The sequence below is a fragment of the Schistosoma mansoni genome (assembly GCF_000237925.1).
Source record: "Schistosoma mansoni, WGS project CABG00000000 data, supercontig 0013, strain Puerto Rico, whole genome shotgun sequence".
NCBI classification, from domain to species: domain Eukaryota; kingdom Metazoa; phylum Platyhelminthes; class Trematoda; order Strigeidida; family Schistosomatidae; genus Schistosoma; species Schistosoma mansoni.
In genome coordinates, this window is record NW_017386025.1 from 3,433,379 (window position 1) to 3,450,318 (window position 16,940).

The 16,940-nt window shown below is 34.5% G+C and overlaps 1 protein-coding gene across 1 annotated transcript in view; it reads left to right on the forward strand.

The window, feature by feature from the left end:
- Positions 1–16,940, forward strand: part of Smp_076960.1 (hypothetical protein) — a gene marked incomplete at its 5' end in the record, with an annotated part of 48,727 nt that overhangs the window by 4,841 nt on the left and 26,946 nt on the right. The window contains one exon of the mRNA XM_018790937.1: positions 13,301–13,515. Coding sequence (XP_018645946.1) covers positions 13,301–13,515 — 215 coding nt within the window. The remainder of the gene's footprint in view (positions 1–13,300; positions 13,516–16,940) is intronic.

A 16,940-nucleotide genomic window follows, 5' to 3' on the forward strand; every position in this document is an offset into this window, starting at 1 on the left:
TTATCTTGCCTTAAACCTTGAGACTAAAATTGCTTCATATCTCTCTTCCTTCCTATACTATATCCTTATATACAACCTATAATTTATATACTACTACCAACACTAAATTAACTACTATTAATCTGGTGTTGATCTTGTTGTGCTAACGAGGTATGGCAACTTGGACCGATGCATATATGTGCCTGGTCCTACGTTGTAGCTGACTGACTGACTGGTATATAAAGTGAATAACGGTCCTAATAAACTATTCATTTTGAGATCAGTATTGTTCTTTTGCATCATAATAGTTAACCACTAGTTAACAAGTTGAATTCACTTTTTTTCATTTTCTATATACTTGCTGTTATTAATAATAATAAAAGTGCATAAATGTTGTTTACTGTACTAAAGGAATTTACTTAATAAAATGTTCTCTAAGCAAATTGTATTATTTTGGTTACTAAGATGTGATCAGATGTCTAACGACCTTGAATCGAACTTGAAGGTTACAAGATTTAAGCTTATTCTTAATAATAGGATTGAGTTTCCGGTAAAAAGAATTTATTGTAGAACTTAAAGATATTTTATCGAGGTCACTTCTTAGTAGCCGTAATGTTTACGTGTCTCAAATTTGTATATGTTATCTTAACCACAAGAAATTGTTATTAGTCACTGTTGATGAAAGTAGAAGTTAATTAGGAAGTAAAAGATATTTTCCCTTCTGGTCATATTCACACTCTGTATAATTAGGCTTCTGCTATCTGTAATGATAGAATTGGTTTAATTTGTTAAATAATCATCACATTTTGCTGAGAATCTTTACAATACGTCGATTGTCCTATGACTTATTGTTTTATTTTTACTTCTAAAGTATTTAGTTTTGCGTCCATATATTACAAATTATTGGTAATATTGTGTCTATTTTCCTTAAATCAGGTATTATTGACAATGTTTTCAGTATCAGAGCATTGTTTAGGTTTGGAGATAAAAATGTGTGTTTCGGAAGTTATGCAATACTTTGAGGTTTTTATACTACTTTTAGTCAGGGAGTAAACGTTTCTTAGAAATCAAGAATATTTCGATAGGAATGTAATGAAAACCGGATGAGTTTCATTATTTCACGAACCCATTGAATGTTCAAAATTTATAATAGGTTTCTGCATTTTAATACGAGGGAAATTTTGCTACATCTACTCATTTGTCTTAATGAAAACAAGTTTTTGTATCTTTTATAAAGCCATGATTAATTATAAAAATCAATTCTGACTGCCCTTGCAATATTTGTTTTTTTTTTAAAAAGCATCTTTAACAGTCAACCAAATTGTGTTATGTAATATCGAATATAAAAATGTTGGTCTGTTGTGGCATTCATACGACACCATAACACATATTACTCATTGAGTCGCTCACCGGATAATTTGTCTAATAAAGAACAAATATTTATCGACTATTTTCTTTGTACTATTCAGACTTGTGTTAATTTAATTGCGGTTATTTATTTAATCTGAAGAAGTGACCTACATTAAGTCACGAAACGTCAAAAATACAATTTTTTTACTCATTGGGATATTACAAAAACATTTATTGTTAACTTTCTACTCAATGCTCAATTTATTTGAAACTATCGAGTCCAACCTTGGCATCGATACCTATTCATTGATTTTTTTTGTTCCATAAAATATGCATCAAACGAAATATGGAATCAGTTCTTTTCTGTTTGTCATTTTTACCGTATACTAATACAATAGATTTTCTCCCGAAAATTCGAAGTAGTCTGTGTACCATAAAAATGTATTTTCTATAATGCGCTTCATATAGTGGAGAATAGCAGAAGTTACTTTCTGAATTTCATAGAAAAAAAACCGAAATTCGTAATCTTGATAGTGGTTAGTTCGATAATATAATATGACTACTAAATTTAGGTTGTGTAACTTAATAATTCACTTGCTCTCCATAAACTACACTATGTGCATAATCCTACAATTGTTGATAACTTAAGATTTACTGTTACAAGTTCATAGCACATATTTTAAAGATTTTAAATGACTTTTCAATTTGTATATGGTACTCGTCACAGAATGACCTCAGTTATGATACCATTGAAAACTATAAATTACCGAATATCTTTTTTATCCTAGTATCAAACTCTCTAGTATACATCTACAACCTCATTAAAGATCTAACTGAAAACAATCAGGTCTTGTCGCGAGCACTAAATAACTAGACAGCTAGTTTGTTACCACAACTGTGGTCACAGTGTGGAGCAAAGACCACCACCTACAAATTGAAACATTCTTCACGAAACTTGCCGACTTTTCAATTCATTCACTTGAAGTAAATCATCTTGTTATCCTCTTTTTTAAATTTTCTTAGTTTCTAGTAAAAGATTAATATTTAAGTTGTGAAAAAACCAACTTGTGACACAGTACATTTTGACTATTTAAAAAAAAATCGACTTTTTAAAAGTTACAACGTAACAATAAAGTACATAAAACTAAACTTGTGTACATGCATAAAAATTGATTATAATTGACATAAAAATGACAAACACAATTAGAATGGTTCACATTAAACCTTATCAAATATTTTATGTGTTAACTAGTTAACTAGAGACAATATTTCATTGCTAACAATCAATTTTTCATTGAAATGTTTAATGTTCAACGGTAATCCTGTAGTTAATTAAACAACGGTAAAAGTTAGAATAATATTGATTAATTTCCTAATGTCTTTCATATCTATCATAAATTGAAACACATTTGTTCTTAAAGCTATTGTGTTTTAATGAAAATATTTTTGTATGTTTACGTATGCTTACTGCCGATCATAAGTCCTGGTAAAGGAGGAAGGTTGGATATGGGTTCAGTAACCCCATTTCGTATAAAACAATCTTGCTAAAAAAATATTAACCAGAATAAACCAATTAAACCATTTAAATTCTGCCTTCCGAGTTGAAAGATCTCCATTCAGAAGAATTATGACTCATAGTGAAAGCCGACAATCTTCCGAAGTCATGGAACCGCTGCCCCTTCTAACAACCAGAGCGACAATTTTCATATGTACATAGAATGTTTGGACAATGTGGGAGACCAGGAGGACCAATTGAATGGCTGCAGAAATGAGGAGATACAAGTTGGCGATACTCGAAATCAGTGAAACCTATTGGACGCAAGCTGGACAGAAAAGTATAGATTCGGGAGAGATGATGCTGTACTCTGGTCATGAAGAGGGAAATGCTCTACATACACAGGGAGTCGCTCTGATGCTGTCCAAAGAAGCACGTAAAGCAGTTTCAGGATGGGAATCTCATGGACCCAGGATCATCAAGGCATCTTCCAAAACAAGGACGGATGAAATCACAATGGATGTTATCCAGTGTTATGCATCCACCAATGATAGAAATGACGACAAAGGTCAGTTTTACGAGAGGCCGTAGTAGTCGATCGTAAGGATTTGACCACTAACTTCAACATGTCAGGAGGTTCTGGACCTCAACAAGCATCGTTGTAATGGAGACCGTGGATATGATTCAAGAAAGAAGGAATAAGAAGACAGTAATTAACAACAGCCGAACAAGAGCACAGAAATTCAATACACGATTCTAATACACTGAAGGATACAAACAGGTGAAGAGGGGCATTAGAGCTGACAAGCAAAAGTACGTGGAAGACCTAGCGATGACAATGGAAAATGCTACAAGTGCAGGAAATATGAAACAACTATGTAATAAAAAGAAGAAACTGACAGGGAAACACGAAAAAAACAGAGAGACTGGTCTAGGTTAAAAAAGATGAGCCAGTTGCTGAGATTCAAGGACAGAGGGATAAGAGGGTAGAACAATTCAAGGAACTCTTGAGTAGACCAGTCCCACTGAACCCACCGGACATCGAAGCAGCACACACAGACCTTCCTATAGATGTCACTCCACCATAGATCGAAGAAATTGAGATGGCTATCAGACAAATGAAGAATAAGAAAGCAGCAGGATCTGATAACATACCAACTGAAGCATTGAAATAGGACATGAAGAACATATGGAGCTCAAAACAATTGTCAACCAATATCAAAGCGAGAATGTTCGATACGAACGTCAAAACAGTTCTACTATGTGGAGCCGAAACTTGGAGAACTACCACAACCATCATTAAGAAGGTGAAAGTATTTCTGAACAATTGTCTACACAAAATACTCAATATCCGCTGACTGAATACCATCAGCAACAGCCTGCTGTGGGAGAGAACAAACCAGCTTCGAGCTGAAGAAAAAATTAGGAAAGGGCATTGGAGGTGGTTAGGACCTACATGAGACAAGCTATAACTTGGAATCCTGAAGGGAAATGGAAAGAAGGAAGGTCAAATAACACATCGCGCCGGGAATCGGAAGCAAACATCAAAAGAGTAAGTAGCAACTGGAAATAATTGGAATGGTCTGCAAAGGACAGAGTTGGATGGAGAATGCTGGTAGGTGGCCTATGCTCCTCAACGAGGGTTAATGGGCGTAAGTAAGTATGGTTGTAAATTTCCTCCCTTTCTAGTTATGATTTTAGTAATATTTATGCAAAGTTTTTTAAATTTGTCATAACTTGTTTCTGTAATGTACATTTGCAAAGCTTTTGATAAATTCAACGTTTTCAGCCGTAATTTAATTATCAGTGGTCCTATTGACTGACACATCAAAGTGTAATATCAGTTCATCAAATCATTCAGTACCGATTTATGTCATGTAGTGAAGATATAGTCAACCAATTCAAAAATTAATTAAACTTCATCCTATTGCGCAAACTAGTGGCTATCTGGATCCAGTATCTAAATGAATAACCCCGTGGCATTCAAAGCGAACTGTACTGGGTTCCTATCCTGGAGTGGATATCAACTCTGGTCTGCAGATGCATCCAGATCGAGAGTCCCAAATAAGGTGGGACGCGCGTCCTGGATTCCACTGGGAGCCACCATCCATCTCTGCTTATAATACTTGTGACTTTAGGTTATATCGAGGCCATCCACATAGAATACACATATGCCAATAAGAGACTGATCAATTGCGATTCTAAATATCAGTTGAATGAATTAAATTTACGGATAATCTTGAACTTATGTTTAATACTTTGATTAATACGCATCAGCTAGCTGTCTACGACATAGAGAGTACTAGTATGTAATGTGTCAATAAATAAGTCCCTCACTTCAAATAAATATACAAGCAGCAGAACATACATTTTCGTAACGATTAAATGTGTGTGTACAAAAAATGGATTCCAAGGTCACTGTTTTATTTGAATCCAACCGTTGTATCGTCACTTCAAAACTAACGATATCTTCTAATCAATATCTTCATTAATAAACTCATTAATTAATCAATCACATTTTCTGGTTATTGTATGAATGCATTCCCAAATGGACAAATACATACTCTATCATTCATTTTGATTGTAAACGAAATCGTTATTACGTGAACATGTTTAGTGTTATTCGATAAGGTCTTCGTTTCAGTCTTACGCTTTCCCGTAAAACCTTACATTAATTAAGGTTTTTAAAATATATGAATTACGTCATTGTTTTACTTAGGTTACTACCAATGAAATTAGTTCTATTATTGTCAACTTTTTTTGGTTGAACGTTTATCCTCTGATCGGCAGGGTTACAAATAATAAGTCAGTATATTTGAATATAATTTATAGAATGTCAATACTGTTTATTCCCCAAAGAATTCAGCTTAACTTTCACCAAATTGAATTTTTACATTTATCCACAGAACCTTAATTTTGACTCAATGGGTCATCTTTGAAGTCACATCTATCAATCATTTAAATACGACTGTGATGAGAAAAATATACTAAAGACCACCTCATCGACTTAACTCATTAACGAGGTTGTGATCAAATGATGTCTACCTACATCATTTGTCGATTAAATATCAAAAGGCTTTACAGTGAATCAGCGAAATCTATTTTTGGTGAATAAAAGTTTAGTAAATGAACAAAAATAAGCATGATCATAAATACATAATGTATGCTAAGCACTAATGAAAACTTAAGGCAGTCGAGTCAATAGCATTCTAAGCAATTCCGTCAAAGAGGAACGAATTATGAGGCAAAATCAGTATTACATGAAATCCAATGAGTGTATTCTCCCTGAACTCTACCGCAAACCGAAATTACATAAATCAAAATCTCGTTACGACCTGTTGTGTTGCTACTAGGGACCTCAATTTGTAATCTGTCCAGAGAACGTCACATGATAATGTGGTCATTTACCAATTCCCCAAGAAAGTTCACGGACAAGGTCAAAAACTTGTAACTAAGCAACAACGGAATAATAGGGTTCTCCGATGTCACAGCTCTGTTCACCTCAGTCGGTGCGAAAATCGCCACATATAATGTCACAACTTCTCAGCAACAATGAACAACTCACAGAATGCACAAAAATAGTGTCTGACTTTGATGGGACCCACAGATTTGTGGCTATCTGATAAGTTTGACTGACAGATCATCTGTATAATAACTGAAAAGTTCACCTCTACATGAAGTAGATGCTGATGATTTCGTTCAGAGTGACAATAAAGCCTCATCAATTATACTCTCTATATCACAGAACATAATACCGAAATAACGGAAGGTAATTTAAGGTCACTTTTTAGTTAACTAATTAAAATCAGTATGGTACACCCATTTCCTGACTGATATGTCGAATACATACGTGATTTTGACTATCATCTATTGATAATCATTAATAAAAACTATTAACAGGATTCTGTTTTCTGATTAAATACTAATAATAAAGTCTTAAATCTCTCGTTCGTGATTAAAATGTCTCAATCGACCAACTTTTGTTAAACAGTTGGCAACTCCGTTACTCTTATTATGATAATGAGACAAGCTTCATTGATATATATATATATGTCCGATCAGTAAATATCACACGATACTAGACGTGCATGTGGAATCTCATTGCTTATTAAAATTAAAGAAAATATCATTAAAACGTTGTTTATGGTGATAAGGTCTCTTGTACAGAAAAGCTTTTTGCTGACGAAAGCCTATCGATTTAATCCAGCATACAAACAACGTCTAATTTCGATTTCTAATAACATCTAATACTCGTTGTACAAGAGGCCTTTGTTGTAAGCAATGTTTAGGCATTAAAAGCCTGTCGTTTGAAGCGATCGACTTGAGTTTCGGTTTAGAGACAATCACACCAAGATACAAGTAATCTCAATCAATCGATCATAGATAATTAAAAACCTCAACCCTAAACTTGGTTACTAAACGTCGAATACAAAATTATACATTTACTTGTATATATATGTATACACATTTCCTTTTTCTCACATAAATAGTCGATATCAATATCAACTATTTTGCGCTTAATTTAATTTTCTAAAAAATATGCTTCCCATGTTCAACTCTATTTATTATATTAGAATTAATCTAGGCCACTAAATATGTTCATTTTTTCATATGATACTGTTCATTATTACTCTTCTTCTTATTGTTAGTAGTCTGATAACACATTCTATACGTGCCTAACACCACTAACAAATTCATTGAATTATTCAATAATATCATATAATTCTTTCTACGTTTAATTAAAACTAGAACAACGAATACATAGCAGAATAATATGAAATTCATTTCTATTGTCAATTCTATTCAGGTGATCACAACCTAGAAACAATGATATTATTAATCATTGAAAAAACCAATCAGCTACACGTACTTTACATTGGAAAAGTTTTCATTGAAGTTTGGTTTGATGCATAAATGTATATTACTGAAAAGATAATAACTGGAAGAATAAGAAAAACTATTCACAATATCTTTTGTTTACAGGTTAAATAAATGAATATTCTATGAGAGAAAACTGATACGTGAATGGGGACGGAATTTCTGAAAACAAAAGAACAATGTTATATTTTATATCGTAATTACTATGAAAGAAATTTAAACCATATTTATGCATTCAGAAAAGTAGTTATCAGTTTTGTTTTGTCTTAGTGACCACAACTTTAAACGTTTATTACATAACGTCTTCCTCATGACCTTAGTTATAATTTATTTTTTCTTCTTGTCCAAGCTTTACTCATCTAACCCCCGAATGCCCTGGTACGGCCGAGAGTGGGGACAGTCCGCTCTCCCTCTCCAAATGCTCTCACATGGCCAGCGAATATATAGCCTCTGCCAAGAAAGTCCTACTCACTGCCTTCTCGTACCACGGGTGTTGTTTACGAAATTGAGAGGACGAAAAGCGAATGTCCGGCGCTTTAACCGGGTTGGTGGACAAGGCGAGTCCACCTAGGGGAGTTGGAAAACCCTGATTCCAAACCAATGGTGCACATGGGCTCCAGTATCCTGAGGGAACAAATGGCGTACGAATCAATCGTTGATCACCGACTACCATGGGACTGCATCTCACGATGCTCCACTGCTTTGTGGATCAGATCTTTCGGTCAAAGGCTCCGGGTGTGGCCCACTAAGAAAACCACCTGTTTCAGTTTGGGCACCTGGGCAGTATCACAGCCCTCACACAAATCGAATGAGATTTGTATGGCGCATATATATCTGGTGCTTCCTTGTACCAATATTTATGTGCTTAAATAAATAATAATAATAATTTACTCATCTAACCTATTTAGGAATAACAAGACATTGTTCTTCTGTTTTCAAAAATTCCGTCCCCATTCACGTATCAGTTTTCTCTCATAGAATATTCATTTATTTAACCTGTAAACAAAAGATATTGTGAATAGTTTTTCTTATTCTTCCAGTTATTATCTTTTCAGTAATATACATTTATGCATCAAACCAAACTTCAATGAAAACTTTTCCAATGTAAAGTACGTGTAGCTGATTGGTTTTTTCAATGATTAATAATATCATTGTTTCTAGGTTGTGAACACCTGAATAGAATTGACAATAGAAATGAATTTCATATTATTCTGCTATGTATTCGTTGTTATTGCTTTATCCTTACTCAATACTAATCATTTCTAGTGATCATTACGTTTTACTTAAATATCTTATTAAAACATCTACTACAAGAAGACAAATCTTCATAAGTCCCTTATATAAATGTAAGTGGTTTTAAAATGTAAACATGAATTCAACATTATATGAACCATAGTTCACAATACGAATAAGGATCCATAAACATTCTTATTTGATTAATATAAATAACCTTTTTGTTCAGTTATATTAAGCTATTCCTGTTAGTATTTCAGCTAAGGAGATGTATTGTATCCCTTGAGGCATATTCAAATGCATTTGTATTTCCGTACGTTGCTTTCAGTCACATGTTTATTATTATTGTTATTTCTATTCAATCACTTCGAATTTTATTGCTAATTTTGAGATGATTTAAAAATTAATTGTATATGTATATGATGGAAGGGAACTAATGACTTTCTAAGGTTCCTTAATTGATAGGTATCATATTTTACTGTTGTTTCATTTTATCGTTTAAGTAGTTATAACGTGTTTAATCACGGTTATATGACAGTTTATTTTAAACTAGATAATATTGGCAACTATTTGATTTATTTTGGGTTATGTTTTATACAAATTATCAAATTCGTTTTATTAGAATACTGAATATTCATTACGTTTATCTCTGATAATTGTGTAGAGTTAGATAGCTTGGAGGTTAAAGTGTTTGACTTTCAGCTCCATCTACTTCCATTTTTCCAGGCCATTGGACCGCATTATTAGCACTCACATTTAGAACATAGCTTGTGATCATTTACCTGGTTAATGAGTTGATTCATCTATAATGAATAATTTGACATATTTCATGCAATGTTTCCTTTACGAATTTGAATGAAGTCAGAACAACAATTGTAACAAAATAATATAAATCCATCATATTTCGTAATTTCTCATCAGCTGCTTACAACCATACATGTATTGAAGTGTAACATTGAGGTATGAAGTTGTAATTGTCTGGAACTAGAAAGTTAATGATTACGTAATATTTATGTAAGATTTAAAAAGTTTACACAAGTTTAGGGAATTGAGTGAATGAAAAAAGTCAATGAACGTAGGGATGATTTTAACGTACATAAAATAAAAATTAGTTTGGCAAAGGCTGCATTACAAAACGAACGTTGATAAAAAAAATAATAATAACGAAAATTGTTGTAATTGCAGGCGATATTAGTCAAAGCTGTCAATTTAACAAGATAGTGATGAGATGATTACTAAAAATAAGAAAAATTGGTCCAGCGAAGAGTACTTCTTTCGTCTAATAGATAAAAATGTGTGTGGTTTGAGGGAAAAACTTGTAGTGTGCCACTCACCAATTTCTATAAATATCTGAATTGTATAAGTTGTAACCACTAAATTCTGACTTAGTAACAGCTATGTTTTCTCCTGAAGAATTAACGTTTCTGGTTATAATTTCATATTTCTAATTATATACAGATATGAAAAGCCAAACTAGATTTAAATATGTATATACAATATGTTTTCCCTTTAACTCAACATGACGTTAGTTCCTCTCTTCTTACTAGCAAGTTAAAAATTCAAATCCTAGTTCTTTTGTTTAAACGTTTTCGATATATTAGAAACTTTATGACTAATGTCCATTTCTCGGAGTTTTGCGATGTAACTAGAGACACTTTCACACCACAAACTTATTATTCAGAGGTAATGCGTAAATCTCTAAAATTATGATAAAAAATGATCTTTCATTCACCCATATGTCTTACAAAAATACCGCTTTTTACATGTTTATCCCACCATTATATTATCATTTACCAAATGCAGGTTTATATACTTCGTTGTATGCTAGAAGTTTTTGTGAGAGTTTATAGATCCGGTTGGATTTCAATCTGTGATTTATGGGACATAATCCTAGTGCCGTTAACACTAAGTCATCGTCTCACAGTACTCCTTTTATCATATTCCGCTATCTTTTTGTTATCCAATCACCAACACTGAAGTATTTTGGTAGCATCTTCGACGAAAGTAGTAGTTATAATGTTGTTGAAACTTTGAGCAAAATCTAAACATTTTTTAAATTAAATGTTTAATAACTGTTCAAATTACATTCTATCATCTTATTTCCTGTTACTTTTCTTGTGTTTACATCTTGAAAAAACTAACTAATCTACAACATATGTAATTCTCTCTCAAGGTCATTCATTCGACATAATCCTTCTTATTCCATACACTGACATATTCATATGAACATACAAATTATAAGATAATGTTGTTTTGATGTTCAATCCTCCAAATTTAAAGAAAAGAATTCAGAAATCTAGTTCTAAACCATTGTCTATTGATTGGTTTTGTTTGTTTGTTTGTTTTTTCCCAATGGATAATTCTTCATATAAATATTCATATTGTATATTGGTTTTATTGGCCTAATTTCTATTCTATATTCATTACAGTTATTGTTTAATGTCATGATATTTAAAAATGTGTCTATTATAATGTCACTAAACAGGAAAAAATAGAAATAAGTGATTCTTTATCTTAATAATTTGGTTGCTTCTTTTCATCTTTAACAATCATTGATATTTGAAATAGAGTATTAACTAAATGATTTAATCTTTATTTGTACTCTTCAACATCATTACGTATTCAAGATGTGTCTGAACGATGTTTTATACGAGTTTTATGACATCCATTGACTACAGTGATGATGTTTCAAGGCTTTCAGAAGAAATCTCAATGAAGAATAAAATTTTTTTGAAGCCAAATGAAATTTATTTGAAAGAAACCTATTTACGCAAATATACACTGACATTTTATGTTGTTTTTAAATCAGTGTATTATTTTACATGTGGTTAGCTGAATTATTCTACAACTGATGTTAGTTTATGGCAGATAACGCCTTAAAAATACGTTAATATCTCCTAATTATTGTTGCTTAGTAGTTACAAAGATACTTTTCTAATCAATAAAACTGTTCTGATTAATTATTCAGTTAATCTACTCTTTATATTAGTTACTAATCAATAATTTGTAGCTAATCAATGATATAGTTTTCTTCTATAAAATAGTTTGATCATTTGTTTACTGCAATGTTTATGACTTCTATGACAAATTCTGTTTTGATCATATTTATTACACTCAATATTTTATTATATATCTGTGATTTTCTTAATCCTCCATTTAGTTCAATTGTGTTCTCTAATTCTTTACTTCCGTTATTTTAATATCAATCGACAATTTTTAATATAACTGTTTAGTTGATCAGGTATTAATTCGCTGGGTTTTTTTATTTTTAAAAAAGGTTTGATTCCTTTCACGCTTATTGGTAATTCATTTTAGGCAACAGCAAATCACCCAATATTCTAACACGTACTTGTTGCGGATTTTGTATTTGTTAGCATTATTTTGCATCCCATGAACTTTATTATCAAATTAGGCTATAAATACTTTGCTATATATATATCACCACTCATGTAGCCTATATTAGCTCGTCCCGACATCCTTAGTCTATGCCTATTATAAAAATATCGATGTACTATTCCTCTAAACAAAAATCCCTTAAGTTTTTTTTGGTTATACAATGCAAGTAATTAAAATTTTAGTCATCTGACTCACCTCATATGGACATCAGTAACTGTCTAGTTGAACATGACTTTTTTTTTAAATTTATGGTGCTTTTTATAACTTACATTTTCAGATATAACGTTCTACAGTCTTGGGTGTTTCATTATCGCTTACTTGTTTGCCCATTTGATATTATTTAAGTGATTTGCGATGCCATGTGATCCCTAAGTTTGGCTAATATTAGTTAACATATCTTTTAATCGGTTATGATGTTATTGAGTTAAACAGCATATTAGGGGATAGGTGTTCAATTGGAAATGTTTTGTGTGATTAGTTACATTTCCTGTTGTTATATCTGAATGTCTTTTCATAAAGATGTTCATTTATTCAGAGATCAATAAATATAAGTGTACTTAGGTTTGCACACACATTCAACCCAATAATCTTAATCAGTTTACGGAAATCCAGTTTTACTGTCAAAAGACATTTCAGGTTTTAATATGTGGAGTATTTCTTATTACATAGTATGTGATGATTAGTTCATTTTAGAGACATCTTTCATCATGGATTAATGTCAGCTAGATTCCTCAGATGTGTACACCAACGGTTATGGATAATGAGTATTAAAAGTATAACAAAACCGCTAGTCAATACTCTATTGTTCTCATTGATTCTCCAGTTGATACCATTCCGTGATAAAAACCCTCTTCATATTTCAATGTTTATTGAATGAATGTTGGATTTATTTGCTTGTATGCTATTCTTAGGTTTTTTCGCTTTTTTACTTAACAAGTAATTATTGTCTCATTCCTTTTCCTATTGCAGACCAAAAGAGGATTTAAGTAACTGTTTAATCGAACCGCCAGATTTTATTGAATTACCAGAAACTGATTCTGAAACAAGAGAATATTCTATGACAGACTGTTCACTTATGAATAGTGTACATAATACAACAACTACTACTAATATTAATAACAATTCAGTTACAAATCAAAATTCAAATGATTTAAATATTTTAAAACCTGTAGATAATTCAATAAGTAAATTAACTAATAATCCGTTAGATATATTACATTCATTAAATTTGAATACAGTACCATCCTCTTGTGTATTATCTACATCACCTTCCTCATCATCATCCTTACCGACAGAAACAGTATCATCAACAACTCCAGCACCATTACCATCAATTGCTGATAGATCGTCGGAAAAAATTAACTATTCTACCTCATTTAGCCATTTAAAAATGCCTTCGTGGGATAATTCATCTGTATATCCTGCTGGTAAGTTAGATAATATTGTATACATTTGAATTCTTTTTTGTACGGTGATATACTGAATTTTCATATATTTATTTATTTCCATAATACTGATCCAATACCCGACCGTTGCTGCTACCTTGACGAGGTGGTCGGGCTTGCCTATCGTGATGAGTCAATCGAGCTATACTGGCTGGAACAATCGTTCCTCAAGGTCCTACCATGCCAGACAGGTCGTTTGAAGAGCGGTGAGACTAAAAGCAGCAAACTAAGGTCCGAAGACGAAGTCGTACTGCTGACTGTACAGAGGTGTGACAGCAGTAAGGTGTTTCCTTCAGACAACCAGCATAACAGCGATGCTGCCTTCCCACAAGGAGGGGTGGGGTTAGAAAAGGTCGACCCTAAAAATGCACACCTCGCCTTATCCCACGGATATCCGTCTCCGGCGGTAAGGTCCTTTGAAGAACGGAGCTAACACAAAAACTACCCACAAAAAGGTTGTGTGTGACCGACCTCAATCAGTTGTCCCTTGGACACTGCGGTCACGCTCTCAGGTCATTAAGACCACTTCTAACCCAATTTCCTTTTCAGGTGTCTCTAGAAGAACTCTTCCACGGTGTGGGCAACCGGGAAGTGATAACTGCCCTCATACCTCAAACAGCACTCAAGACCACTGTATTCATAATCAATCTCCCTCTTCAATTCCTACTATTCCTTCTACCTTGACTTTCAACACTAAACTTCCTGTTCCGGTTTCCTCCTCAAGTGTCACCATGGCCAACGATTCTAGTGCGCGAAACGCTGTCCCACGTCTACTAAAACCTCGCTCCAAACTACACATTGGAGCCTTCAACGTACATACCCTAAGTCAAATTGGTCAACAGGCCTCCTTAGCTAAAAACCTAGAATCTCGTACCATTGATGTATGCTGTGTCTCCGAAACACGCATGCAGGATCCCAGCGTGGTCATTCACTTGACCTCACCTCGCCAAAATGGACAGCCAACGAAATACACCCTCCGTGTATCTGGCGACCCGTTGGCTAGTTCTCGTGGACTTGCAGGTGTAGGCATAGCACTAAGTACAAGGGCAGAACAGGCACTACTAGAATGGATCCCCGTTAACAGTCGCCTGTGTGCTGTCCGGCTAAATGGCTCCGTAAGAACTCGGAAGGATAGGGACACACGTCGTTGCCTTTTCGTCGTTTCTGCCTACGCTCCCACTGACTGCAGCCATGATGAAGTAAAAGATGACTTTTACAGAAAACTCTCTGAGCTTCTTCAGAAAGCTAAGCGCTCAGACATAGTAGTCGTAGCGGGTGACTTTAATGCCCAGGTAGGCAGCTTAATTCAAACAGAAAGACATTTAGGTTGGTGTTTTAGTATTCCGGCTCAACGAACCGATAATGGTGATCGTCTGTTGCAACTATGCTCAGACAATCGTTTATTTTTAGCAAGCACTAATTTTAAGCATAAGGAGAGACATTGTCTAACATGGCGACCACCTGCACCAAACCAACGATGGACTCAAATAGACCATATTGTCATCAGTCATCGTTGGAGAGGCTCAATAGAAGATTGTCGCTCGTATTGGAATACTTGTTTAGACTCTGATCACGCTTTAATACGAGCGCACATTTGTCTGCGCCTCAATGGACGCAGGAAAAGTACACTAAGAAGACCCATTAGGATTGAACTGCAGGACGAGAAAGCCAAATACGAATTCCAGAAACAACTGAGTTCACATCTAGGCAGCTCTGTAAACGAGACTGACCCAGATGCTGCTTGGAAAGACATACGAACAGCTGTGGAAACAGCAGTAACATCTATTAGTTATTTAAACCATAGGGCTCCAAAAAACCAATGGATTTCTTCCAAGTCTATTTCACTGATGGATTCGCGTAAACTCATCCCATCAGGCTCTGAACACGACGAAGAGCGTAAAGAAATTAGGTCTAGGTTAACTAAAAGTCTAAGGAACGATCGTGAGCAGTGGTGGGCAACGAAAGCAAAAGAGATGGAAAAGGCAGCGGCTGTAGGCAACACCAGGCAACTATTCAGACTAATAAAAGAAACCGGAATTAAGAAGTCAAGTGTAAGTGAGACGATCTCGGAAAAAGATGGAACCCTTATCTGCTCTCAACCCAAACGTTTAGAACGATGGGCGGAACACTTTAAGGAGCAGTTTAGCTGGCCTTCAGCTACTGCACAACTAACCACTACTCCCAGAAAACCTGAATGGAACATTGAAGTAGGCCCCCCGACCCTACTTGAAGTTCAAAAGGCTATAAGTAATCTGAAACGAGGAAGAGCAGCTGGTCCATATGGATTGGCTCCAGAGGTCTTTAAATATGGTGGTCCAATTTTAGCGATTAGGTTGACTAATATTCTGACTAAAATCTGGGAGACGGATGTAATCCCATCTGACTGGTCACAATCTCTGATTGTCCCAATATATAAGAAGGGGCCAAAATCATCCTGTGATAACCATAGAGGGATTAGTCTGACTAACGTAGCATCTAAAATACTAGCCTCAATAATTATCGGGCGCCTAACTAAGACTCGTGAACTGCAAACACGAGAAAATCAGGCTGGCTTCAGACCTGGTCGTGGCTGTATCGACCACATATTCACCATTCGTCAAGTTTTAGAGCACAGACATGCTTATCGGCGTCCGACAATGATAATTTTTCTTGACTTAAAAGCAGCATTTGACTCTGTAGACCGAGAGGTTCTGTGGCAGTATCTGTCATTGAAAGGTGTACCTCAGAAGTACATAAACCTTGTGAAGGCTCTTTACTTGAACACTACCAGTCGAGTGAGAGCTTATGGCGAACTGTCATATGATTTTACAACCTCAAGTGGTGTCCGTCAATGCTGTCCACTATCCCCATTTTTGTTTAACTTCATTATAGACCTGTTGCTGCAAATAACACTCTCGTCGACTGAATTTTCAGGAATTGATCTTCTACCAGGAGGTTCACTTATCGACTTAGAATAAGCAGATGACATAGTCCTGTTTGGTGAAGACGCTGGCAAAATGCAGAGTCTTCTGTTGGAACTCAGTAATAATGCCAGGATGTTTGGGATGCGTTTCTCCCCATCCAAATGTAAATTGTTACTCCAGGACCGGCCTGCGTCAACACCTGAACTAAGGATAGGGAGTGAAGCAGTCGAACGCGTGGACAACTTCACTTATCTTGGAAGT